This window comes from Eretmochelys imbricata, chromosome 20 (assembly GCF_965152235.1).
Source record: "Eretmochelys imbricata isolate rEreImb1 chromosome 20, rEreImb1.hap1, whole genome shotgun sequence".
Lineage (NCBI taxonomy): Eukaryota > Metazoa > Chordata > Testudines > Cheloniidae > Eretmochelys > Eretmochelys imbricata.
The window spans coordinates 19,893,652-19,919,206 of record NC_135591.1 but is presented as its reverse complement, the minus strand read 5'-3'; the positions used below and the strand labels follow the sequence as shown (position 1 = coordinate 19,919,206).

The window sequence follows — 25,555 nt, the reverse complement described above, 5'->3', positions numbered from 1 at the left end:
TGCTGCTGCTGCTATCTGCCTACTTGGTTGCAAGTTATGGCAAGTGTGTGGAAATGCCGGATAGCTTCGGCATTCTTGTATCTCCCGGCTGCTGTAGTCCTGCCCTCGGGACCCCAGGATGCTGCTGGTTAGTTGACTCTGAAAGCAAAGACCCCGACAGGCAAGCTCTGGAACCGTGGTTTTCTTCTTCCAGGAACTCTTGTCCTGGGGTTCTAGATCCCTTTTGTTAACCGGTCCCTCAGCTGATAAAGTGTTGCAGACCCCACATAAAGCACAGATTATTTTGGGCTCTGTGCGGAGGGGAGCCCTGTACTGATGCTTGGACTCGGAGGCAGGAGCTGAGTCGGGTGTGTGTGGGGAATCTGAGAGAAGACCAAAAACAGGAAGGAAACTGTCTGATGTATTGGCCCAGAGAACCTGGGGGGTCTTCTTGAAAGGATCCTCCTGGATGGCTCACCAGGATTCTAGCACATCAGGAAAGGGAGATCTGGGATTACTCGTGCTTCAGGCTGGCAAGGCCTATAGGGAGAGGAGCCATGAGCCAGGGTCTCTTGAAGGTGGTCCAAAGACCATCAGCCCAGAAGTTGCTCATTTCGTAGCCTCTTCCTGGTTCCATGAGCTCGGATCTTTTGCTGTGTATTTGCAGCTTGGTCCATTTTTCCTCCCTGAAACGTTCTCCCCCAGTCAGTGACCAGAAGCCCCCATCCATTTTGTATCATTCCCTCTCCCAGTGAGGATCACAACCTGAATTTCCAGCCCATACAGACCGAGCTTTGACTGGTATGCTCTTGACTCACAGTCTGACCTGGGGCAGGTCACGTCCTCTCTCCTGCCTCGGTTTACCCATCTATGCGATGCAGGTGTCAGGAGGTATGACCAGGTAACCAAGTGGTTGGAAGATGCCAAGTGCTGGATCCAGAGAGGAAAGTGGGGTGAAAGGACTCTGAATGTGTGGGCTGGAACATGACCCTGACTGGGTTATGCATGGCACTCACTGCCACGGTTCCTTGTCTTCAGAAGATCCCCTGCTCTTAAAGACTTTGGCCCAGTCTCGCTCAGCTGGATGAAATTGACTGACTTTGCCCTCCTTTGAAGCTGTCTCGCAGACGTTCAGTTAAACTAGATCATTTTTGCCCTGATGTATTTTTAGCACAATTCGTGATAGTCCCAGCAAACCCCACTGCATGTTCCTGGGCTGGTGCCAGCAGCAGATACCCACAGATCATTCTGGATCATGTGGCTGGCTTAGACCCGGGAAGTGGGGGCCGCTTCTCTTTTCCTTTCTCTGACTTTTTTTCTCCTCGCCCAGGTTTTAGTGAAAAGCAACAACCTCACGGACAGGATCGTGGTCATCCCCGGCAAGGTGGAGGAAATCTCGCTTCCCGAACAGGTGGACATAATTATCTCGGAGCCTATGGGGTATATGCTCTTCAACGAACGCATGCTGGAAAGCTACCTGCATGCCAAGAAGTACTTAAAGCCCAGTGGTAAGTGATCAGTGCTGACCGAAACACCCCATTCCACAATATTCCTTTGCCCACAGACATGGGGAGGGGTGTATTCAGGGGCAGGTGAAATCAAATCCCTTTTCAACCAGTCTCTCAATGTTTAAAGGCAAGCTGGTTCAATGTCGGAGGTGGGGATGGTAGGGCAGATAATCGGCTTTTGAGGATGCTCTGGGATTTCCGTTGCTGGGGGAATATCGGCCGTGGAGCCCAAGGGATCTGGGTCTGTGGGCCAGAGCGTTACAAACGATTGGGGCTGGCGAGGGCGCGAGAGCTGGGTTTCGTTGGCTGGCTGGCTTTCTCGCTATGCTCCTCGTTCAGAAACGTAGTCCACGGGCGTGCCCGTGGGAGCTGCGTGTGCAGGCTGCAGCGTCTTACGCTGGGTCAGAGAACGGCGGCGTCCTCACTGGGGTGAGGGATTCATGTGTCACGCTTAGCGTGCTTAGCGACTGGGGGTGGTTCTTGTGTCCATTTCGTCCTGGCTTCACCCATAGGTGTCTAACGCATTGGGTAACGTGGTTTCATGACCCCGACAGCGTGAGGATAGCCACTCGGTGAGCTGCAAACCGCACGCAGCGTTCAGCCGCCCAGGGTCTCTGAATACAGACTGCAGGGCCCCACACACAGCTGCTCCGGCGTGAGCCGAGTGGCCCTATAGCATGGCATGCTGGGACGGCTAGCCAGGCAGCTCCTCCTGTATTCAGGGCAGCTGGACCTCCTCTGGTCTGGAGACCAGGTCCGGGCTCCCAGGCAATACGGCCCCTCTGCTAGGCAGAGTCTGGGCTGCGTGAGCTGGTGCCCCTGGATATGTAGCAGGCCCCTCCAGCGGAGACGCTCGCTCAGGGGCCTGATTCGATGACCAATGCTGCCTGGTGGGGTGGAGCGGAGAGCCAAGGCCCCGGCAGGGTGTGGTGCTGGTCTCCACCTGCTGGTAGGCTGGGGAACGATCGGGCGTTCCAGGCTGGTGTGTGAGTCCTGGTTTGACCCCTCCAGCCCAGGAACAGCTCTGCTCCTCCGTGAGGGCTGAGCTACACCATTGGGCGTTTAAGCAGCTGGCTGCCCTCCTGGGCCTCGGGGCTGGTGCGAAGAGGGGCCTGACTTCATCTTGTGACCCCCCCAGGCTGAGCCCACCAGGCCCCTCCGGCTCTTCAAAACAAAGTTCTCTGCAGCCAAGGGGCTGCTGCAGAAATGTGACCACAGGAGAGTGGCTGCAAGAGCTTTCAGGCTGGGGGATGACTCGCGGCGCCCGCTCCTGGCGTGGGAGGAAAGCAAAGGGGGCTGCCTGCTGTGAAAATGGGAAGGCCTGGGCTTGTCTGTGGGGAATGTTATCACATGGGGGTTGGGGCGGGGGATGCAGGGCAGTAGAGAAGCTGCGGCTATTGCCCCTGGAAATGGCTCTTCCCCCCCCCGGCCTGGTGATGGCCAGGCTGCCTGAGCGCGGGGATAGCTGGTTTGGAGCACTCTCTCTTTTTTAAAAAAATCTTTTTTACTGTTCCCCCCAACGGATCGCTTGCCATCAGACAGTGGCTTAGCCAAAGGCTGCCTGTGCAGCCGCCGGACTCCCGAGCGGAGAGGTGATTTGCAATGCAACGAATCTCGAAATGTCATTAAATTGTGTTCCAGGCAATTTCCCAAAGGAGCTGACATGACTCATCAGCCCTAATGTATTCCGCCCTCTCGAACAGGCCTGACCCCGTCCGTCCCTTTGGCCGTATTTTAGTCCCTGCCTTCATCCAAAAGCAATGCTCCTAGAAAAATCAATAGCCTAGGGCGTGTGTAGTTGCCTTCCTTACCGGGGGTGGGCTGGGGGAGGGCGGGACCAGATCAGTTTTTAACTTGCTGGAGAAGGGATCTGGAACAGTCTGTTGCTTCTGGTGGCGAGAAAGCAGCATGTGTGTATGCTCTCGTTAGAGGTGTTGGTATTTGATTAAGCTTGGCAAATTAAACTGTTCCAATATGTTGCACAGAGGTGGTGATGGACTCTTACCATCTCTAGTCCCACACTGTTTTGAAAACCCTCATTTTTAACTTCTCTGCCACCTGTCTGCAAGGAGCAGCCAGCTCCGTACGGAACACGTGCTGCTCAGAAGAGTCTCTGTAACACGGGCCCGGAACCGGTTTGTGAGAGCAGATCTTACAACACGCCTGCTTGAGGCCTGATCCTGCAAACTCAGCTTAGCTTCAGGCTGAGTGTGGCCACAGGCTTGGGCTCTGACTCCGGACATAGAATCCCCCTGACTTCGTCAGTTCAGAACGGTGATTTGCGGGTCTTGTGTTTCATATCCCCTAACCCACTAGGGCTTCCGCAATGCTGGGCACTTAACTAGCGACTTGCGAGCTAGGAGCGCTGCCATTGATGAAGAGCAGGGGAGGGAGACGTTACGCAGGTGAAGAGCTGTTTTAGGCTGAAATTTAAACAGGGAAAATCATCCCCCAGCCTGCAAGGGAGACCAAAGGAGGGGCGGGGGGAGTCTTTTTTGCATTTAACATGCGGGCAAACTAGTAACATCTACCACTTCAATATTTCTGTTCTCACCTGAGTCCCCTGCCAACATGCTAGTCTTGGTCGCCGCTTGTGTTCGCAGCAGCAGTGCCTGACCTCCACGCTGATTATCCCCAGACCACCAGTCTTCAGAAACCCCCGGAAGCCCGGGTAGCTCTTTTGGATATAGATCATTAGGGAAATGGACACACTGAGCGCACGGGGGTTTTTAGTCCCTCCACTGAGTTGCAGTGGCCACACCAAAGATTAAAGGTGGAAATGGGAATGTGCCTGTAACGGCCCTGCCCGCGGCTTTCAGCCCAGGCTCCCTGCGGAGCGATTGCTGCCGGCCCCGCGGGCTCACCAGCCCTTTGAGCCACTTACCAGAGCCACTCCGAGGACCATTACTGTTTGGAAATGTTGCAATGTCTCCAAAGCACAGACTTTCAGACCCTGACCAGGATCGGGGCCCCCTGCCCCAAACAGCTCAGCCGGAGGGGAGGCACCGAAAGGGGCAGGAGGCTACACAGCAGGTCAGCGGTGAAGCTGGGCACGGGAGCCAGGTCTCCTGAACTCCAGTCTGGTGCCCTGCCCTGGGCCACACCAGCTCTCCTGGCGACCAATGCGTCTTTAGTGGGGGTTGGGAGCAAGGTGTGGGGTTTTGTAAGTTCAGTCTGCCCTAGTCATAGTTCCCACCGTCCACGGGTGCCCACTCTCTGCCTGCCCCTCCCGGTCCCTTCCCCCCTCCCCTGGTGCTGAGAAGATGGTGGGGTCTGTCTACACTGCAATTAGGCACCCACGGCTGGCCTGTGCCAGCTGACTGAGGCTCGTGGGGCTGTTTCATTGCCGTGTAGATGGCCCTTCCTCTTCACAGAGCCCGGGCGCCAGGCTGAGCATCTACGCCACAATTAAACAGCCCCTTGGCGCGCACCTGAGTCAGCTGGCAGGGGCCAGCCGTGGGTTTTGCACTGCAGTGTAGACGCACCCAGAGAGGCTTCGCCACCCCTCCCTGCCCCTTGAGCTGCGCCTAGCTCCTCTCCCTTCAAGGGGTGGGCGTCAGCCAGGAGGAAAGGAACCCAGTTGTTTGCTGGGAGGGAGGAAATGAACCAGGGTCGGCCGTCGTTTTCTGGAGCGGGGCTCAAGTCACTGAGCTGGTCCCGAAGAGGTCTGGAGCTGCGCTAGGTAATGGGGAGGTGAAGAGGTTTTAAACGGAGTGCGTAAAGCAAAGGAAGGCTCGGCCAGGCAGCCTCTGCCAGCCGAAGGGGCCTGGAAGAGCTGGGCTACCAGTCTAGTCCTGGCCATGCCACGCTGGGGTGGAGGCAGTGCTGCTCTCTGGCACGGTGAAATCTGGAGGGCGGGACCCCCATCAGCCTGTGGATAAGCAGGGTCGCCAGCTCTCGGGATTTAGAGCCCAAGTCGGGGAATACTTGGGGGATTTTCGTAAAGCCTCTGCTCCTGGAGCCACGTGCGTCGGAGACTCTCGTCTCGAGTCCGTTTTATAACCCTGGAGACTGGAGAAAAGCCTGGAAATGTGAAAACCCCCCCCCCCCCCCAGCTGTTCTCTCACACTTTTCATTTTTAGGTAATTTTGATTTCTCTGGGCGCTCAGGGTTGGCAGTTCTGCCAAGGTCCTGGGCTAGCTACAGATCCAGCCCGGTTTAGCTAACAAGTCAGATGTGGCCTTAGACGCTCCAGTCTTTAATCTTGAAACTTTAACCGCTAAAGCCACTGAGCTGTGCTCCAATCCCAAACTCTGCTGCCTGGCTTCTTACAGTCCAGGCTGTCCCCTGTCCTGGAGAACCCATGTGAGGGACATTCTGGCATTAGCAGGGCTTCAGAGAATGTTAAAGGGCGTGATTAGGGCCTGTGAAACTCTCCTGGGGGGAGAGATTGCCAAGAGTGATGACTGACCTTAGAGAGGGGACATAAATCTCTGGCGAATGGGGGAGAGAACGGCAGATCAGGCTTCTGCCCATCTCATCAACCAGGGACTCAGTGAAACTGAAACAGCAAATTCAAAACCAGTCCGAGGCGATCCTGTTCCACATATCGTGACACTGCGGAACCCACTGCCACTGGATGGCTTTGGGGCCAAGGACTTGGATGGATTCTAAGGTGTTGGCATTTTCTACAGCTCCCCAGAAGAGCCTGAGTAGTTGTTAATGGTAGAATTCTGGAGCTGTAAAGCCATCTGCTTTGGGGTGCAAACGAGTCAAACTGTTAGAGATCGGGAGGCTTTTGTGAGGGGCAGATTGTTCCATGTCTGCTACCGCAGGCCTCTCGCACCTTCCTCTTCAGCATCTGCTGCTGCCTACTGCCGGAGGTGGGATTGTGAGGTAGATGGGCGTTGGGTCTGACCCGGCCTGGCAGTTCCTTTGAGGGCTGGCGTAGCTATCGGGGTGGGTGGTGAGAGCGGCCTGCCTGGAGGAGACAGAGCGCTCTGGGGGCTGCCGGGGAAGGGGATAGAATCGGGGGAAGCATCTTGGGCAGTGTCGATGCGCATCGCTATTGGCAGCTGTGGCCATGTGGAAGAGAGCCCAGATCGCAAAGCCAAGGGGAGCCAGCCCAGCCAACAGCCCTCTGCTGCTGATCTGCCGCAGGCCGCGCTCTTTGAACGTTCCTCAGTGACCTCGTTCGGTCGAGGAGTTCGGTTTGTTAGCTAGGGGGATCGGCTCTGTGCCCCTGCCGGTCTCCGTCCCGCCCAGCCATAACCCAAGTCAGACATTGGAGTGGGGAAGGGTGCGGCTGGTGGGTTCGATGTGCTTGAGACCTGAACAAGGCAGGAAAATGATGTGCGTATCTGTGCATAGCTCTGAGCTCTGCTTTGGGCTGCCAAGGGGGTTTTGTGCCCATGCACATGCCAGCCCTGCAGCCCCTGCACAGTTCAGTACCTACCGAAATGCACCAGATCGGGTGGCATTCGGGCCAGCTGCTGCCTGGGGCGGGGGTTGGCCAGAGACCCAGGCCAGATCCCAAATCAGTCCTCACCTCCTTCCGAACACATGTTGCATTGGGCCTGTACCTTTGGCTCTGTGCTGGGGAAATCCCTGGAAAGGGGCCGGGCATTGCTGGGGTGGGCCAGGCATGCTCTGACCCAGCCAGGGCTGGGCTGGGGAAAAATACACCCTGGAAAATTTGGGGGGGGATTTGGTTTTAGTTGAAAGTTTCTGCTGAAAACTTGGAAGTTCAATATTTTTGCTGACAGTGAGTGGTGCAGTGCTTCATGGGAGATGTCGTCCAGCTGGGGATCCCTGCCCATAGAGGAGAATGAGGATGCAAGGTGCAAACTGCATCTCCCATAATGCATCATGGTCTCCCTCCCAGGAAGGGGAAGGCCCTGGTGTATTGTGGGAGATGTAGTCCTGGTGGGATTCTGCCTAGCAAGAACAGTGGGGACCCAAGGGGCTTTGAGATGTTTGCGCTAAAAGCCGACACTTTTCCTGACACATTGTTTAGCTGCTGAAGCGGTTGGGAGGGAAAACTCCCATCCAGCGCCCTAGTAACCTGGCGTGCAGGGCAGCCTGTGCTGGAGGGGTAGGAAGGGACTTGGCGTAGCCCTGCGGGGCGCTGACCCCCCTCTGCTCCCCTTCCAGGTAACATGTTCCCCACGATCGGTGACGTGCACCTGGCCCCGTTCACAGACGAGCAGCTCTACATGGAGCAGTTTACAAAGGCCAATTTCTGGTGAGTCCTTTCCCTGGCGCGAGGCTGGTGCCCTGCCCACCGGGGTGGGCCCAGGAGGCGCTGGCTGGCCCAGCAGCTGGTTCAAAGCATGGCGGGGGCTTTCACCGGTGGGAGATAGTGCCCCCACGGTGGGAATATTTGTGGGGGGGGTGGATCTATGTTTCTGGCTCTCCCCCAATATCTGGGAGGTGAGCGGCCTCAGGGAGCAGATAGGATAGCCCGGTCCTGCCTTCCAGCCGCCGCAGGTCCTGGCAGAGACACCCAGCCCGGGGCAGGGGCGCATTGTCAGCTGCCCCGATGGGGTGGGGACTGCATTTGTTGGGGCTCAGGGGGGCACCAGCCACTAAGGAACTACCGGGACTCCCCTTCCCAGTCTGGAGCTGCCGCACCGCTCCCTCCCCCTCCTTCACAGGGAGTTTCCACCCCGGCTTTAGCCCCAGTGTAAATGGCTCCATAGCCCAGGTGGGCGTGGACCCAAACCCCCTGCGTGTCACGCGTTTGGGTCTCACTCCAGTTCCCCAGGGGTCAGGTGCCCAAAGCACTGTCCCTGTCGGTCCCGTTGTGGTCAGCCTTGGCCGAGGTTAAGGACTGAATGGCCCCTAGAGATAATCCCCCCCGCGCCCCCCCTGGATGAGGGGGATTTCAGTGCCGGCTGCCTGCACTCTCTGGGATAACGCCCAGGGCACGTGGCATACGCTGCTTTGATTTGGCGCCCGCCTGTCTCTCAAGATGATGCTGAGCTGTCGTCTGCTAATACTGAGTCCCTCGGGGGCGGAGGGGTTCCAAGCGGCACCCCGATCTTCTTGGCTTCCCCGGTCAGCCCCAGCTCTGCCCTGATCCGCCTTGTGTCTGCGCCGGAGCCCCAAAGGGAAGTGACCGTCAGACGCGTAGGCTTGAGCTCTGCTTCCGGGCAGCTGTGCACCTCCGGCGGGTTTCCACACCTCCTGAGCCGGCCCACGTGGGCGGGTGGAGCTGGTCAGCGCAGGCGGGTTTCCATGGGTGTCTCCTCTTGCAGGTACCAACCGTCCTTTCATGGTGTGGACTTGTCGGCGCTTAGAGGAGCCGCGGTAGATGAGTATTTTAGACAGCCTGTTGTGGTGAGTTGTGGGAGCCAGCCACCTCTGCCCCCAGCTCCTCCCTCTGGACCCAGATCGGGCCGTTTAAACAGGCTGGGAGGGAATAAACCGGGATCGCTGGGCGGCGGCTGCTGGAGTGAGACGGTGGTAACTGGTCGCCAGAGTACAGCAGCACTGTGCAGCTGCTTAGGGCAGGAAGAGAAGGCTGGGCCAGTGGGCAGAGTACCGGACTGGGGTGCAGGAACCCTGGGTTCTGGTCCTGGCTCTGCTGCTGGGTGACCTTGGGCAAGTCACGTCTCCTCCCATACCTCAGTTTCCCCATCCCTCAAGCGGGGAGGGTGATACTGACCTGCTTTGAGATGAAAGTCATTTATTGAAGTCACTGGTGAGCCGCCGAGTAACTAGCAATCAGATGCTCAATAGACTCCCAGGTTGTGCGGGAGCCTCCCCCTGGAGGACATTGCTCTGGGGAAGCATTTCTGCTCTGCGCCCTTTCCTGTACCCGTCCCTCCTGGGGTCCGTCTCGGCTCTCACAGCGCTTACATTAGCCCTGTGCCCAGGGAGGTCACACCCGGCACCTCACATCTTGAAGCCTGATGTCTGTTGCTGGAGCAGGTTCCTCCACCCCTCTGCAGCCCAGCCTCCGCTTGAGGGGACAGAGCGCCCTGAGTAGGGCTGGGCTATGCTTCGTTCCTCCCCTGGCAGAGCTGGGATGGCTTGCCATTCGCTGGCCTGGCTTGCCGAAGGCTAGGGGGTGCTGTGCTGAGAGGTGACCTCTTGCCTGAAGAGCCAGATCTGCAATTCTGACCCTCTGATCCTTTGGGACCCCTGGCACTTCCCAAGAGAGTCAGGGCATTAGCTCCAGCATGCTGCCCACGGTCGTTACATGCCACCTCCCTGCGTCCCCCTGGTATGGGCTTGGGCTTGACTTCCCAGCGTTTGCTGTAGGGTGGTGTTGCTCTGAGCTGTTCAGCTGCCTTCCTCCCCAGAAGTGGCTGCATTTCCAAGGGAGTTTCCGGGGCTTCCCAGTGTTCATAAACCCGGACAGAGCTGAGTATGTTCTCCCCAGTTCTCTCTCAGTGGGATCCTAGCCCGACGCGGGATGCTGGCAAGACCATGAGCAGTTTGGGCTGCTCAGTAGCAGGATCTGTGTTTGGTTCCTCGGGCTGCCCCGCTGAGTCCCTTTTCCTGTCTTCCCTGCCTCTGCAACTCCCGACTCAGTTTCCTTCCCAGAAAACGCTCTTGTGCGCTGTACTGTGCGCGCCCATTAACGGTGCGTCCTCGCTGCCAGGCTGGAACAAGGCTGCGCTCCGCGGTGCCCTTCGGCTGGTGCACCCTCCGATTGCGGCTGGGACACTGACCGATGTGCCTCTCTCTCCTAGGACACCTTTGATATCAGGATTTTAATGGCGAAGTCCGTTAAATATACAGTCAACTTCTTAGAAGCCAAAGAAGGCGATTTGCACAGGTAGCTGTTCGCTCTTTCCTAGCGGGAGGGTGGGGAGGTGGGAGCTGATCCCCGCGGCCGAGCGGATGGCAGGGTAGAGGGACCAATGCCCACCAAGCATCCCATTGTGCTGCAGGGAGGTGGTGTCGTTAACCCCGCCTCCCTGTCTGATGTGCTTTGCTTACTGTGGAGGTGTCTCTGGCAGCCAGGATATCCAGAGCCGCAGCCTCCAGGCTCTGATGGAGGTTCCCGGGCCCTGCCTGTGAGTGCCAGTCACACGCCCACCCGTCCCTTCGCCCACACCTGTGGGGCTGGAACCCGGAGGGGGGACCCCCATCAACCCTGTCAGCCACGGCAGCATTTAACGTCCCACGACGCAGTCCCGCCTTGCCCACCCCTGGCAGGACCCCCCAGGATTGCTAGGGCTTTGCCCAGCCTAGTCCAGAAATGCCTCCTCCGGGACTAGCGCGGGATTGGACCCTGAACGGAAACCCACCGGCCGTCACGAAAGATCAAAACTCCATGGTGGACGCTGGGCGGTATTTATTAGAGGAATTACGGTAGCGCCCGGGAGCTCCAGTCACCCCCAGACCCCCATTGTGTTGGGGGCTGGTACAAACAGACCAAAGACAGGCTCCGTCCCCACAGAGCTCCCGTGGCTGGTCAGTGGCCACAAGCCAATGCACTGGAACGTGGGGGCTCCGTAGCTCGGCCCGGCTTTCTGTCAAGTGCAGAGGCGCCCCCGGCTGAGGGACTTGTCCTCACGCCCCGGCCGGGGGGTGCACCAGAGGTGGGGCGTGTGTGGGGAGCTGTGAATTGGGTGGGAAGCGATGATCTGCTGTGGGGGGAGCCGCTGCCAGGCTTTGGCTCCCCACACCTCTGGGTGCATCTCCCCAGGTGCCCCCACCCCGCTACTAACTGCTTCTCTTCGGTTTGCAGGATAGAAATCCCCTTCAAGTTCCACATCTTGCATTCAGGTCTAGTCCATGGCTTGGCTTTCTGGTTTGATGTAGCCTTCATTGGTTCAATGTAAGTGGTGGAGGAAACAATGCAGAGCCTGCCCCTACCTCCCACCAGAGCTTGGGGTTTGTAAAACAAATAACTGGCTATCGCTCCTATTCTACATTGCAATAAACTGGCAAGTTCCAATTCCGTCACCTTTTCGCTTGTGGTCCTGTCTCGATACCCGTACACGCTTTTGCCTAACCCCGCTGCAGTGAGATTTCTTTAGCAAGAACTCTGAGCCCAGCCCCCCCGGTCTGTTCTGATCTGCCACAATCCTATGCGGGGGCTGGGGGTGCTCTGTGGGGAAGCCAAAATCCCCCTGGGATCCTGGATATGCCACGAGATTTGGGGCGGGGAGGGGGCAGGTGTTCTCCCTGTAGATTCTTCCTAAAGAGATTTGACTGTAGACAACCGTTTTGGCTGGCCTGAGATGGCGTTGTGTTTTCAATACGTGTATGTTGACTGAAGGTGCTTTGAATTTCTCGGTGCTTAACTTGGATCGGCTCTAGGGCCAGGCAGGAGGGGAAAGGAGACGTGTCCCATCCCAACAAACTCTGGCAGCTGTTTCCGAGCCATAACGAGATGCCAGAGTCCTGGTCCCACCTGTCTTAACTGCATCAGTGCCTCTGGCATAAGTGTGATCCGTGAGATGGCACCATCCCACTGTATGGGAAAGCAGCTGGTCGGTTACCTGGACTGCTGTGCCACCCTCTCACCTGTAACTCCGTGCCCCAGTGCCCCTCGGGAGCAGTGGTTCCCAAGCCCTAGGGAACTGCCTCTGCCTCTCTGTGAGCGGTGGGTGCTGTACCCTCACCGTGGAGTCAGGGCTGACGCTGCTCCTTCGCTCCCAGCCCCCGCTCTGTGGCAGATGAGACCAGGAACCTGAGCTGGAGGCTGGGACCACAGAGATCTTGGTTCAACCCCTCACCTCCCTTCGTGGCTGCTGGGCTCTGCTGGGCCGGCTGCTGCCACCCCAGGGGGAGTTCACTTCTGGAGCTCGTCCTTAGCATAGCTGAGACTCCGATGTCCTGGGCCTCCCCTGCCCGGCTGGACGGGCCCAGTGGGACTCAGTGGCTGGCGCTGCCCTGTCCCCATCACTATGGGGTGGGAGGCTCCGGCGAACAGCCATGTGGGGCTGCAATTGGTTGCTTTACAAACACCTTGGGCCAGCAGGGGGCACCTCTGCCCCCCACCTCCCCGTTCCCCTGGTGGTGTGGCTGGAGCGGGCTGGGCTGGCGGGACGGTGCTTGCAGCCAGTCCCCACGTCTGTTGCTAACTAGGCGCTGTCCCCTCTCTCCGGCAGGATGACAGTGTGGCTCTCAACGGCCCCCACCGAGCCGCTGACCCACTGGTACCAGGTCCGGTGTCTGTTTCAGTCTCCACTTTTCGCCAAAGCCGGGGACACGCTCTCAGGGACGTGTCTGCTCATCGCCAACAAGCGGTAAGGCAGACTCTGCGGGGCGCGGGCTTGGGGCTGGGAGGGCTACGGATCCCAGCATGCACTGCTCCAGCAGCCAGGCTGAGCTGTATTCCAAACGGCTCCCTGCACTGCACTGCACCCCGCTTCTGGGCTAGTCTGTGGGTCGTGCTGCTGCGGGGCCTCGCCCTGGGTCTGTGGTCGCCTGCCTAGCCCAGGGCTGGAAATACCTTCCATCGACTCAGCCCAGTTTCCCCGTCTCGAATGGATTTCTCCCTGCGGCCAGCAGGGCAGGGCTGTCACCCCCACGTACAGCTGGGAGCTGAGGTCCAGCAAGGCCAAGTGACTTGCTCAAGGTCACATGGAGTCTGTGGCAAAGCAGGGGTTTGAGCCCGGGTCTTTCAAGCTGGTGCTCTAATCACTGGGCAGCCCTCCTCTCTGCCCAGCGCCAGCCTGTCCTGCCCAACGCACCTCCAAGCCCGGCTAGAGCAGCAGTGACCAGAAAGCCTGTGAATCAGGTTCGGGGGGGGGGGCGGTTCTCAGGCCAGTTCTCCTTGGGGGGACATGCAAATTGCCACTCCCCATCAGTTGCAATTTGGGCGTCTCCTGTCCACAGTCAAGCCCTCAGCGCCCCCTTGCCTGCCCCTGCACTGTCCCAGCATTAGGCCCAACCCTGCCAGAGATGGAATTCGCCCTGTGGGGGGCGTCTCTGTCCTGAGGTTTCTCCTCTTCCCCGGCTCGGCCCTTCCCATCTTGCTGGGGTCTGCAGCTCCAGCAGGGCCGGCCCTCGCGGGAGGGTTGGGCCAGAGGGTCCCGCGCCGGATCAGTCTCTGACGTGCGTTTCCCTCTCTCCACAGTCAAAGCTACGACATAAGTATTGTCGCCCAGGTGGATCAGACGGGTTCCAAGTCCAGCAACCTCCTTGACTTGAAAAACCCCTTCTTCAGGTACGGCCCCACCCTGCAAGCCGGCTGCCTCAGCGGCGCCCCCGATCCGCTGGCAAAGGCAGCAAGACCCTGCGCTGGCCATGCCCTCCCGCCCCGGGCTGGGAGGTGCGGGGTCACTGGGCCCGTTCTGCCTTCTGCGGGAGCCCAGTGCTGTGTGGGGAGCCTCGTGCCGACAGGCTGACCTGGCTGGGCAGCAGCCCGTCCCCCTGCAGCCGCAGTGACTGGCGGTGGGGCCGAGGTTTCTCCCGCCGCCCGTCCAGGCCTCGCTGACGTGTCGTCACGTGTGTCTCACAGGTACACAGGCACGACTCCTTCCCCTCCGCCGGGCTCCCACTACACGTCTCCATCCGAGAACATGTGGAACACGGGTGGCACCTACAACATGAGCACGGGGATGGGCGTGGCCGGTAATGTACCCTGCCATCCGGGGGTCCTTGGGGGGGCGGGGAGCCCATGGGGCTGGCCAGTGCAGACACACAACCCGCTCTGTGCTGAAGCAGCTTAATTGGCTGCTGGATCCATGTCCTGCTGAGCCCTGGTGCGTGCAGCCCCCGCCCACTCACCACCATGCCCCTCCTGCTCTGGGCACTGCCATTGGTCTGCATCCCCCTTGGGAAAAAGGGGGGGATCAGTGCCCAGCACCCCCAAGCCAGGCCGATCCGGCCCGAGCCCCTCAGTGCAGCTGCTCAAGCCAGACCCCAAGCCTGGCCCGTTGTCTCTGCTGAGCTGGGATCGGCTCTCTGGGGCTGGGACCTCGGGAAACTCCCCCTGGTGCAGGGCTGGGCCCCTGCTGGCTGGGAGCCACCCGGCGCAGCCTGGCTGGGGACGCTGAGCAGCTCAGGCCGTTGCTAGCTGAGAGTGGAGGGTTCCCTGCTGCAGGACTCGTCCCACCCTGCTGGGCTGGGTGTCCTCTGAGCCTCACCCCGCAGCCTTGGTCCCAGTGGGGAAACTGAAGCCCCAAGCAGGAGAGTGACTGGCTCCCTGACTGAGCCTCCAGCCCCTCCCTCCATTTCTGTGCCTTCCTGCCACCCTCCCCTGCATCCTGCCATGGGCTCAGGGACCCGGCCACAGGTCGGCATGTCCTGGAGCCCCGGATTGGGGCCTCTGGGCCTGTTTCATGGCCGGCTTCTCTCCGGCCCCCTCTTGTGGCAGGCCCTGGAACCGCCTGCCAGCGTGGAAGCTGCTGGCAACTCCCAGCCTCCCCGGGCCCTGAGGCGGCTGCTGGGCAGGGCAGCTGCCCTGCCCTCGTCACACCAGCCTGTGCTCGGGAAGAGCTGCTGCCCAGTCCCTGGCCCTGGGATCCAGAGCCCTGCAAGCAGGGGCCTGGCGCGCTTCCAGGGGGGACTGCTGGGCAATGCTACTTCCTCTGGCCACAGTCCCGGGGCTGCTGAGCTCAGCTGGCCAAGTGCCCGGCCCTCCCAGGGCACTTCCCCATGGCAGAGAACCCTGAAGCCAGCCTCCCTGCCCGGCCCCAGGGACTGTCCTGGGCTGCCTTGGCCATCTCCCCACTGGCCTGTGGTTCCCCTCGAGCCAGGGCCCCCAGGCTGCAGCACTGGGCAAATCCCGGCCGGCCCCAGGCTGGGGACCCCTCGGCCACAGGGGGGGCAGACGCTGAGGCCCTTGGATGGATTCTCTGGTTGGTTTTGGGGTCCCCAGTGCCATGGCTGGGGGTGGAGGGGGGCGTCCCATTGCTGACCCCTCCCCATCTCTCCCCCTTGGTGCAGGGATGCCCACGGCCTACGACCTCAGCAGTGTTATTACCGGTGGCTCCAATGTCAGCCACAACAACTTGATTCCTCTAGGTGAGTGTCTCAGCATCTGAATGGGAATCCCCTGGCAGGAGGGGTCAGCCCTGGAACTGGGGTCCTGCAGGGGGGGCCCCTGGTTGCGGGTCTCTGGGGGACATGGCCCCTGGCAGCTCTGGGCTTCAGTCATGGCAGAGGGTTTGACGTGTGACTCTGGGGGAAGCCCTGACTGCCTGGACCAGCTCACTTCAGCCCGCAGGTGCCGCAGTGTCCCGTTAATTAGGGGTCGTGCCTGGGCCCAGCTGAGATGGGGGGCCCCGTTGTGTGGGGTGCAGCACAGACCCCAGCTGAGAAGGGCCTCAGGCTGAACATCACATCGGAGCCATGTCCGTAAGACCCACATGTTGCTCTGGATCCTGTTTGGTCCAGTCCCGGGCCTGGCTGATCTTGTCTCCCTGCTCCAGGCGTTGCGGCTGTGGGGGTCCGCGGGGCCCAGCTGTGGTGACAATGGGGGGCCTGGTAGGCCAGATTTGAGTGAGGGGTGCTGCAGCCCCAGGGGCGAAGGCCTAGCCCCCTCTCACCAAGCTGGGGGGCAGGGCCAAACCCGAGTGGTGCGACCACCCCGGAGCGGGGGAGCCGGCACTGTGGGGTGAGAGCCAGGCAGAGCCCAACCCCTCCGGGGGGCAGGATCTGACTGAAACCGCCCCAGGGCCTCCACCCCATCTACTGGGTCACGACTGGCCATGAACAAATGGGTCCTGAGAACCACTGGACTAGAGCCTTGCTGGGAGTGGCTTTTTGGGACACAGCAGCGCCCACTGCTGGCAGGTTGTGGGAGTGCATCTGTAACCCTTGGCTGTGGAGCAGCTGCTAGGCCCTGGGCCAGAGCTCCCTGGGAACGGGCCTGTGCTGCCAGGGGGTTGGGGGAGGCCGGGACCCTGGGGGGGCCCCTCCCCTGCTCACGCAGCATCTCCCGTGTCTCCCTGCAGCGGCCAGCGCGGGGATTGTCAATCACACGCACTCCAGGATGGGCTCCATCATGAGCACCGGCATCGTCCCAGGTAACGCTCCTGGCCGCGCCCCGCTCCGTTCCCCAGGGATCTCTGCGTTCCCGAGGGCGTCCTCCCGCCTCCACTGCCACCCGCCGTTGGCCTTGTCCACGCGCCTGTAACTCGGGCGGTGGCCTGAGCTGCAGACTCCCCTCTGCTCTCCCAGGCAGCCCCCCAGCGGCGGGCAGGGGAGGCCTTGGCTCGGGGCACCACCCCGCTGGAGCTCTCGCGGGGTGGGCAGATCTGATGGCGACTCCTTTTGTCTCCTCCGCAGGCTCCTCCGGCAGCCAGAGTGGAGGCGGTTCGAGCGCTCACTACCCGGTCAACAGCCAGTTCACCATGGGGGGCCCCGCCATCTCCATGGCCTCCCCCATGTCCATCACCACCAACACAATGCATTACGGGAGCTAAAACCCCTCCGCCCCCTCTCTGAACTGACAGCGCCAGGAAACCAAATGAAGATGACCCTTCCCCCTCTCCCCCTGTGACAAACTGTTCCCCCTGCCCCCCCACCAGCTGGCTTGCTGGGGCTATTTTTACCAGCCCACAAGCCCAACCCACCCATCAGCTCCTCTGCTCTTTGATATCGGACTTGGACAGTTTTTTATGAAATGTCAAACCTCAGATTCTCCGCCCGTGTCGAGCCCCCAGTGCTAGCTGTCCCCTGCCACCCGATCATGTAGTGAAGTCCTTTTAGTTCACCATCTTCCATGCTAGCCGGGGCTGTGCCGCTCGGCGGCGCCATGGCCTTGGCTGGGTGTTTCACAGAGATGGCCGCGGCAGTGCCCGGTGTCCAGGATTCCTCCCTAGCTGCAGCTCTGGGGCTTTCAGGCCCGGCCCCCTGGTCTCCCCTTGCTCCCTGCTGGTGCAGGGCACCTGGGCTGGGCAGTTGTTTGGCCAGGCAGCCGGCAGCAAGGCTGTCGGAGTAGCCCAACGGAGCCCCTGCCCCCAGCGACTGCAGCAAATCCCGTGCCTCATTGGGGAGGGTTTTTTTTATCATCCCAGCCCTAGTCTCTGCTGATGCCTGAGGCGGTGGCCTGGCTGCTCATCAAGGCAGCTGTGACCAGCAGGCCTGGTACCTGCCTCCAGGGAAATGCTGGTGTGGCAGGAGAGCATTCAACAAAACTTAAATGTCCCTAAAACTGTGGCTGCTGGCTACCTAACTCCTTTGTGCCACGGGGACCAGCAGTGCCAGGGTCTGCTGCCAGCTCCATGTCCCCTCTGAGCAGGTGGCTGGAGCCTGCTGGATCACCCTGCCCCCTCCTCTTGGCAGAGCGGAGCCAGCCTAGCCCATGGCCCTGGTGCCAGCTGCCAGGGCCTGGAGTTAAGGAGCTGTGGCCTCTGCTGGGAAAGCCCCCTGTAGCCCCCCAGGACAGTGCAGTCCGGTAGTGTAATCGCCACCCAGGTAGAGCGCGGATGGTTTTTGTTTTGTTTCCTTTCCAAGAGCCCCCCGTGGTGATTTTCGAAAGGATTTTGCAGGGACCCCTCTGGAGAAAATGAAATAAAGGAATTATGTGTTTCATGGAGGCAGTTTCCTTCAGCTCTGGGGCCGGGCTGGGCCGGCCCGGCCTGCCTGGGCTGCCCAGGGGGGCGCAGAGCTGCTGTGGCACCCAATAAAGCAGGAGGGGTTTGAAGGGCTGTTGCCAGGGTGGTTGTTTGACAGCTCTAGCTGGAAGCTCCTTCCCTGCAGCCTGCCAGGGTGGGCCTGGGGCCTGTTCTCCCAGGCTCTGGCACCTGCTGCCCCTTTGCAAAGCAGCCTCCTGCCAGCAGCAGGGAGGGGAAGGAACCCAGCCAGTGTGAGTGATGCCACCATCCCCCCAACACAGGCACCAGCCCTGGTCCCAGGTGGGGCAAAGCCCCAGTTTATTTCAATCACCTTTGAATAGAAAACAGCTGACAGCTCCCAGTCCTTGGGCCTTGCCCAGGGAGCAGCCAGCCCTACCACTGCCCCCCATGCCCTAGAGATGGGGGTGGGGGAGCCCGAGTACCTTGCTAGCAGAATCCCCTTGTCCATTATCCCTCCATAGCATGTGTTCTGTCCCAGCCCCCCCATCCTAGCCTGGGGGGTAGCAGGAGAGCTGTTCCAGGTCAGGGGCAGCTGTGCTGTCAATCAGGACCTGGCAGTGCTGAGATCTGCCCGAGGAAGGGGCTGCAAACATCAGCCCTGGGGCCAGCAGAGGTGTCTGCCTCCCGGTGCTGCAAGGACGCCCTGAGAGCAGGGCCTGGGCTCTGTCCTGGCGGGACTCCTGCCACTGACTGAGCCAGGCTCGAGTTGGAGGCTGGTCTGGTCACTGGAGCTGATGCCCCTGCTCCCAGCTGGGAATGAGCCAGGGCTGAAGTGCTGATGCAGGAGGAGAGGGGAAGAATTAGACGAGCCGAGTGTCCTAGGCTCAGCCACTGCCAAGCTGCCGCCCCCTCCCTGTGCAGCGTGGCTGAGCTCCACGGGCCGGGGGACAGGCCGGAGGAAGGGTCCTTCCTAAGCCGGCCGGAGCCTGGACCGTGGCCCAGCAGTGGCTCCGGTCTTTCGCCTGTGCCCAGTGCTGGGGGATCCACACCTACAAAAGCAGAAGCCCACGGTGAGAGAGACGAGGTTACAAATCCCCACCTCAGCTCCTGTGGGGCAAGAGCTCAGCCTGGTTTGGCACTGGGCCCAGCCCCCAAGGGGGTTCCATGGGCAGGCACTAATCCAGCCCCTCTGAAGACCAGATCATTCCCAGCTACTAGGGCCCCATGGGCTCCCCAGCCCCCTGCAGGGCACATGCAGCTCCCCAGTTTTGCGGGCAGAGAGACTGAGGCCAAAGATCTCACTCTGTGGGGAAACTGAGGCACAGGGGCCTGCATCAGAGCTGCTGGCCCATCCCCAACTCCTGAGGAGCAAGTTCTGTCTCTTTCCAGCACCCATAGCCCTCGCTTCCCCCGCCTGCACATTCCCCCAGGGCCCGAGTTCACCTGCTGGCTTACCTCACTGGCGGAGGGGGACTGAGGCATTGGCTGGGGGAGGGGGCTGCTGTGCCGTGACCAGCGTCTGCAGGGGAGAGACGGTGCTGGGCAGCGTCCGGAAAAAATAGAGCTACAAAAAACAGGAGGAGGGCAGGATCAGCTGGGGCCAGAACTGGCCCTGCCCCTCTGGCTGATGGGGGAAAGGGGGTCATGCCCCACAGAGGACCTGCCCCAATGGAGGGGGGCTATGCCCCTCGGACTGCAGAGCACCTGTCCCCTGAGGCTGGAAAAAAGCCATCTCCCCCAGATCTTCTGTGCCTCAGTTTCTCCATCTGTACTGGGCTAGTGCCACGACCCAAGCAGGGTCCCCAGAGCTCAGGGCCTGCATCTCCTCTTGCAGCAGCCACGCTGGGGAGAACAGGAGCCGTCTAGGCCCCGTGGGTCTCCTCTCCCCGCTGCGCAGGGCAGCACCCCGGACAGGCGGCCGGAAGCACTGTTCATACCTTGCAGCCGAGGGCCAGCAGCACGTGGAGCGAGACCATGGCGGCCAGCGTGGCCAGCATGGCCGGCTTGCTGTCGGAGCGGAGCAGCGGCCAGAAGGCAAGAACCAGCATGGAGCCAGAAAGCGCTGCAGCACAGGCCAGCAGGACCCACTGGAGCCAGACAGCCGGGATCAGCCACAGGATCTGCCGGGGGGTGGGAGAGAAGGGAAGGGGGGTCAGGCACCCGGCCCCAAGGGAGGCGGGGCTCCCCCCCCAGAGGCTTTTGGGGCACCCGCTTGACTCCCCGCCAGGGCAGGGGCCTGCCGGCGGGTTTAGCCCCTCCCCGGGCCGGCCGCTCACCGAGGTGGGGATGTAGACGAAGAGCGAGTAGCCGTACACGCAGACCGTCTCCAGGAAGCTGTAGGAGCCCACGTGGAGGCCGAGTCCCTTGCGCCACTGCAGGCAGCCGCAGAGGGCCAGGGGCACCAGCCAGGCGTAGCAGAAGATCACGACCCCGGCGACGGTCACTGGGGAGGGCAGAGACGCTGGTTACCGGCAGGGACGCGCAGGCAGGGAGGAGCCAGGGCTCTGCCGCCTGGCCTTGCCCACAGGTAACAGCAAAGACAAACCACCGCCCGTGAACAGCAGCAGGGGTTAGAGCAGGGGGCTGGGAGTCAGGACTCTTGGGTTCTAGCCTGGCTCTGGGAGGGGAGTGGGGTCTAGTGGTTAGAGCCGGGGAGGGTGGGCAGGCACCAGGACTCCTGGGTTCTGTTCACGCTTCTTACTCGCTGTGTGGCCCTGGGGGAAACCTCCCCAGTGTGGAGAAGAGCCCTGCCCCCGCGGGCTCTCACCTTTGTGGAACTGGGGGCTGTAGTGAAAGGCAGGGTCGCCCCGTTTCTCCAGGGCGTGGGACACGTTGCTGCTGACGGCGAGCGTGAAGGCCAGCGTGGCGCAGATCCAGAAGGGCCCTGGGGAGGCAGATGGGGGGCAGGGTTAGGAGGGGTGTCGACAGGAGCCGGACACCAGCCCCACACCCGGCGGCCCTCAGGGCTCCCCCCAGATCCCACCGTGGAAGCTGACCTAGGACGGCCAAGGCACCAGCGCAGCCGGGTCGGCGGGTGCGGGCGTCTCGGCTCCTGGGCCGGCGCTATGGCTGCCGAGCCGAGGAGAAGGGGTGCGGGTTAGACGAGTGAGTCGCTGGGAACCCAGAGCTGCCCCCGGGACGTCGGGGACCACCAGGGGGTCTGTGCGGTTCGGCCCGGCCTCGCCGTACTCACCGTATAGGTCCGGGTCGTTCCGTAAGTGGTGCCGTACGAAGTTCTTCCCAGGCAAGGGCAGCAGAGACCCCTTTATCCTGTCCAGCACCTGGCGGATGGGACCAGACCAGGGTTAGTGGGTCGTCTCCAGAGCCACGACTCTGGCCTGTCACTGCCTCATGTACTTCGCCTGCGAGCTCCGTGGGCCAGCACCTACCACAACAGGGACCTGCCCCTGCCCAATGGTACCAGCAAAACTCCTTTAGCCCCCCGGGGCACTGCTGTGCGTGCTACGCCCCGAGTTACCGGCTCCAGGCCGGGCTCACGGGGCACAGGGATCAGGCCCGTGCCATGCAAGAAGTCAGAGGAGACCCACAGCGCTCTCAACCCATTTCCGTTTCTCGGCTGGGACAGTGCCGTGGGGCTAGTCTGTGTGGATCTGGTTCCACTTCCCCGTCCTCGGGTCCCAGCCCAACGCTGCAGGCCGGGACGCAGAAATGGCCGGGAAAAGGAATCCGAGGTTAAGGCGTTCAGATCCTCGGACGAGCAGCAGAGCAGAGAGCTCGTCCACACCTCTGTGGGGGTGTAAGCAGGGAGAGCCACCCCAGGGACAAGTCTGGCCTGGCCCCAGCTACAGGGCCCAGCTGTTTAGCTCAAGCTCTGGCTGCTCATGGCATTTCAGTCCGGAGAGCCAGGATTCAATCCCCAGTAGCGGGTTTCCATCCACACCAAGCAGGCTCCGAGCAATGCGAAGGCCAATGCTGAGATGCGCTAGCTTTGGGCCTAGACATCCAGCCAGGCCTCAGCGTTTCCAGTCACCGGAAGCTTTTGTTTTAGGTGCTTTTTGCCTTCATCGGGGAAACGGGCTTCCCTCCAGCAAGTGCCAACCGGGGGTCCAGTTGTAACTACCTGCCTCAGTTCGTTCTAAACTCGGCTGAGATCCGGCCCCCTTCGGGCCGGGCGCTGCCCAGAGACATGAGGGGAGTTCCCTGCCCTGAAGACCAAGGAAGGGTCATTTCACAGGCAGGGAACTCCCACGGCGTGACTTGCCAAGGTTGCCCGGGCTGTCTGCGGCAGAGCCGGGAACACCTTCACAAGACCAACCTCCTTGCCAGGGGGAGGCGTGTGTCCATCTGGGGACGTCCCTGCCCACACCGAGTGCAGGTCCATGTCCTGCCTCCCTGGAAAATGGAGCCGCCGTTTTGGCGAGGCTCCTTGGGCCGCCATAGCCAGGTTGGCGCGATGGCCCGTTTGCCTCTCCCGAGTTTTGCTGCTCCTGCCCGCGTCACTTTCCAGCCGACCGGCGGATACGTTAGACAGGGAGATTCTGTTACCTGGTAGGTGTCGACATCAAAGAAAGTCTGGTAGTATTCGAAGGTCCAGAAACTGGGCTGCTTCTTCTGGCCACTGAGGAGCTGCGTGGATGAAAAGACGCGTGACTGGACAGTCCTCAGCCCACGTGCCAGACAGCCGGGTCTGGCTCGCAGCAGAAATCTGAGCAGCAGCCAGGACCCTCTGTGATGGCGGACAAGCCGTCAGCCTTTCTGCTGAACCCGGGGATCAGGGTCGATTTCCGGTACGGGTGAGTCCCTCCCCATCTTGTACCCTGGCCGCGGCTGTCAGAGCCAGGGTTCTTCTCGGCAGCCAGACAGGGCCCCAATTCAGGGAAAGGTTTAAGCACGTGCTTGGGCCCCACCCAGCGCAGTCTGGGCTGGTGATTTTGACAATGAGGATACTCGGGCCGGGGGCCCCTCCAGGCTGCCTCAACTGGCAAATGGCAACTAGTCACTGCTGATGGGGCAGCTGGGGCCCTGGGATGGGTTGGGTCCGGTGCCCCCTGGAGGGGAAAGACCCTGTAGCCCACTCAAGCCAACCAGTCCTCCTCCCTGCTCAGCTTTTCCTCTCACCTCGGTTTTATCTGTCTCCTCCCCTAGCTCACCCTCCTCGTAGCCGGTGCTCACGTCCACGGCCACGTGGCTTTGCCGCTCGCTGATGCTGGTGGTTGTGGCGTCAGGGTTCACGGCCAGCAAGTCAGCCGCCTCGTCGAATTCTGCAGGGAAACCCCCAGCGGTCAGAACAGGTTGGAACTCAGCATCCACAGCTCTGGGATCTCTTTGGCTGGCAGCTGCATCCGAGCCCTGCTCTGGTGCTCCCCGGGCAGGCTAAAGCCCTGTCCATTCTCATCGCCTGTGCTGGCTCTTGGGCAGCCTCGGCCAAGCCTCCAGAGCACGACCACTATCGTCCCCCTCAAAGGGTTCAGACCCCCCCTCCTCCCTGGGGAGGCCCAAGTGAAACTGAAAAGGGGAAGAGAAGGGATGGGCCAGTTAGCTCTTTTCTTACTCGATGGATTTCAGTTAGGCCACAGCAGGGGATAGGTCAGATTAGGAACACAAATATCACCAGCTGGGGTCAGCCATGGGGCCCAACCTGGCCAGGACCAGCTGCTGCAGAGGAAAATGCAAGAAGCCCTGCAGGTGGGAGTGATGCGATAACCTGCCCCCAGGGGCAGGTAGCTCCTGATCGCTGCTGGTCACAGGTTAGATCAAGCCCTGAAGCATCTTCCTAACTTGTTTATTTACTATTCTGACTCTGGACACTTCTTGTTATCCATAATAACATCCAGTCCTCTTTTAGACCCTGTTAAGTGTTTGGCTTCAGGATATTCTTGTCGTGGTGAGTTCCGCAGTCTAACTGTGGCCAATCACTGCATGGCTTTGCTTTAATCAAAATAATAATCCCTAGTTCTCACATAGTATTTTTCATCCACCAATTTCAAAGCACTTTGCAAACGAGTCAGTATCATTATTTCCATTTACATATGGGGAAACTGAGGCAGGGAGAGGGGAAGTAACTTGTCCAAGGACAGCCAGCAGGCCAGTGGCAGAGCTAGGCATAGAATCCAGGTCTCCTCAGTCCCAGCCCAGTGCTCTATCCACTAGGCCTCCTTTAGCTGAGCCCGAGGGGGAAAGAAGCTAGCAGGACAGATCCTGGAGATGAAGATGGCCCCAGGCCTGAGATGCAGAGTAGCCTCCTGAAATGAACCAGCCTCTAATACACATTTTCAGGGGGTGACGTTCTCCCCAGTTAGGGGAGACCCAACTACGTTACAGGACCCGAAAGAGTTTGGAATCCCATGTGAGAAACAACAGACAAAAATACCCCTCTCTTCCTCCCCCATGAATTGTGATGCTCGAGACTGAAACCTTTATGGAAGGCAAACACTCACCATGAAACTTGAGCTCATCTGACGTGGCCATTGCTGCAGGTTATCGCATGTCAGGGACTCTGCTGCCAGGGCAAAGCAAACAGCGTTTGTGACGTGAAGGCTGGACAGAGCAGCTGGGAACAGCTACGCACTGAGCCCCTATGGGGCATGACCGAAGTTCCCCATCTCGCCCCATTGTGCAGGTGGGGAGAGGAGTCGCCGAGAAGGGAAAGTGACTTGCCCAGGGTCACACAAGGAGTCAGCGATGGAACCCAGGTGTCCTGAGTCAACCCACTTCCATCCACCAGACTACACTCCTTCCCAGAGCTGGGAATGAAACCCAGGAGTGCTGACGGCCACCCCCCCCCCAGCTCCTACCACTCGAGTGCCCGGAGCTCTGGTACTTTGAAGCTACTTCCCTTCCTGCACATGCATTTCATGCCAGGCAGCGGGCGAGGTCCTTTTAACGCTTGGATTTCGCCGCACGTCCAACGCAGGGACGCCTTCAGCTCCAAAGCAGCCAGGCCCCAGCTGGGCCAGGAACCCTGGAGGGAGGGCAGGGCGGGGGGAGCAGCAGGTGGTTTGTTTACCCGGCTGCCTTCCAGATCTGCCCCTGCCCAGCCCCACGCACCAGGGGAGCGGCTCCTCCAGGGACAAGCCACGTCGGTGCCAGCGTGGCACCGGGCGCTGCTCGTGTTAGAGGGGCGCCCCGCGCCCGGGAAGGGAGCTGGAAGGGGCAGCCCGGGGCGGGCAGCGGGGCCCCCGTTTGCCCCACCCGGCTGACAGACGCTCCAGAGCGAGTGGGGGGGGGACCCTGCTGAATCCTTTGGCCTCCCCCCGGCCCTTCCCCGCCCCGCCGCGACCTCCCAGCAGGGTTCAGGCCCACTGTCCCCATTCTGCGAGGGGGGGAAACTGAGGCAGGGAGCAGGCTGGGGCTGCGAGCCATGGGGCGGGTTAGAGCCGCTGGTTCCTGCCATGGGGGCACCTGCCTGGCCGGGGGGGGGCACCCCAGCTAGGGGAGGAAAGGGGGGGCCTAGACTGAGCCCCCCCCCCCGCAGAGCTGGGGGAGGGGCTCATGAAGCAGCCCACTGCCCCTCCCCCCAGGTCCCCAGCAGCCCCCCGAGTCTCCCCTGTCGTCCCCCCCCCCCCGCCTCTCAGCCCCCCGGTACCTGCCCGGCCTCCCCGCCCCGCTGCTGCGTGTCGCTCTCCGCCCGGCCTCGCGCACCGCCCGCGCGCACGGGGGAGCACGAGTGTTTCTGCCCCTCCCCCCCGCGGGCCCGCTGAGATGGTCTCGCCCGGATCCGTCCCCATTTCC

At 60.9% G+C, this 25,555-nt stretch overlaps 2 protein-coding genes across 6 annotated transcripts in view; one reads left to right on the top strand and one right to left on the bottom strand.

The window, feature by feature from the left end:
- The window catches only part of CARM1 (coactivator associated arginine methyltransferase 1), a 53,147-nt gene extending 35,268 nt beyond the window's left edge, over nucleotides 1–17,879 (top strand). For all 5 annotated transcript variants that reach the window (XM_077838357.1, XM_077838355.1, XM_077838356.1 and 2 more), the window contains 11 exons: nucleotides 1,310–1,487; nucleotides 7,581–7,671; nucleotides 8,687–8,768; nucleotides 10,130–10,215; nucleotides 11,134–11,223; nucleotides 12,503–12,640; nucleotides 13,474–13,563; nucleotides 13,858–13,970; nucleotides 15,288–15,365; nucleotides 16,298–16,369; nucleotides 16,632–17,879. In XM_077838357.1, coding sequence (XP_077694483.1) covers nucleotides 1,310–1,487; nucleotides 7,581–7,671; nucleotides 8,687–8,768; nucleotides 10,130–10,215; nucleotides 11,134–11,223; nucleotides 12,503–12,640; nucleotides 13,474–13,563; nucleotides 13,858–13,970; nucleotides 15,288–15,365; nucleotides 16,298–16,369; nucleotides 16,632–16,768 — 1,155 coding nt within the window. In that variant the 3' untranslated portion in view covers nucleotides 16,769–17,879. The remainder of the gene's footprint in view (nucleotides 1–1,309; nucleotides 1,488–7,580; nucleotides 7,672–8,686; nucleotides 8,769–10,129; nucleotides 10,216–11,133; nucleotides 11,224–12,502; nucleotides 12,641–13,473; nucleotides 13,564–13,857; nucleotides 13,971–15,287; nucleotides 15,366–16,297; nucleotides 16,370–16,631) is intronic.
- Nucleotides 17,880–18,191: 312 nt separating this feature from the next.
- On the bottom strand, nucleotides 18,192–25,533 carry YIPF2 (Yip1 domain family member 2). Its single transcript, XM_077838362.1, has 10 exons — nucleotides 25,410–25,533; nucleotides 24,262–24,323; nucleotides 22,943–23,085; nucleotides 22,370–22,450; nucleotides 21,057–21,144; nucleotides 20,631–20,747; nucleotides 20,140–20,306; nucleotides 19,801–19,983; nucleotides 19,319–19,427; nucleotides 18,192–18,912 (listed from the first exon to the last, which is right to left on the bottom strand). The coding sequence occupies exons 2-9, from the start codon at nucleotides 24,290–24,292 to the stop codon at nucleotides 19,320–19,322; spliced, it is 918 nt and encodes a 305-aa protein (XP_077694488.1). The 5' UTR covers nucleotides 24,293–24,323; nucleotides 25,410–25,533; the 3' UTR covers nucleotides 18,192–18,912; nucleotide 19,319.
- Nucleotides 25,534–25,555: the final 22 nt, after the last annotated feature.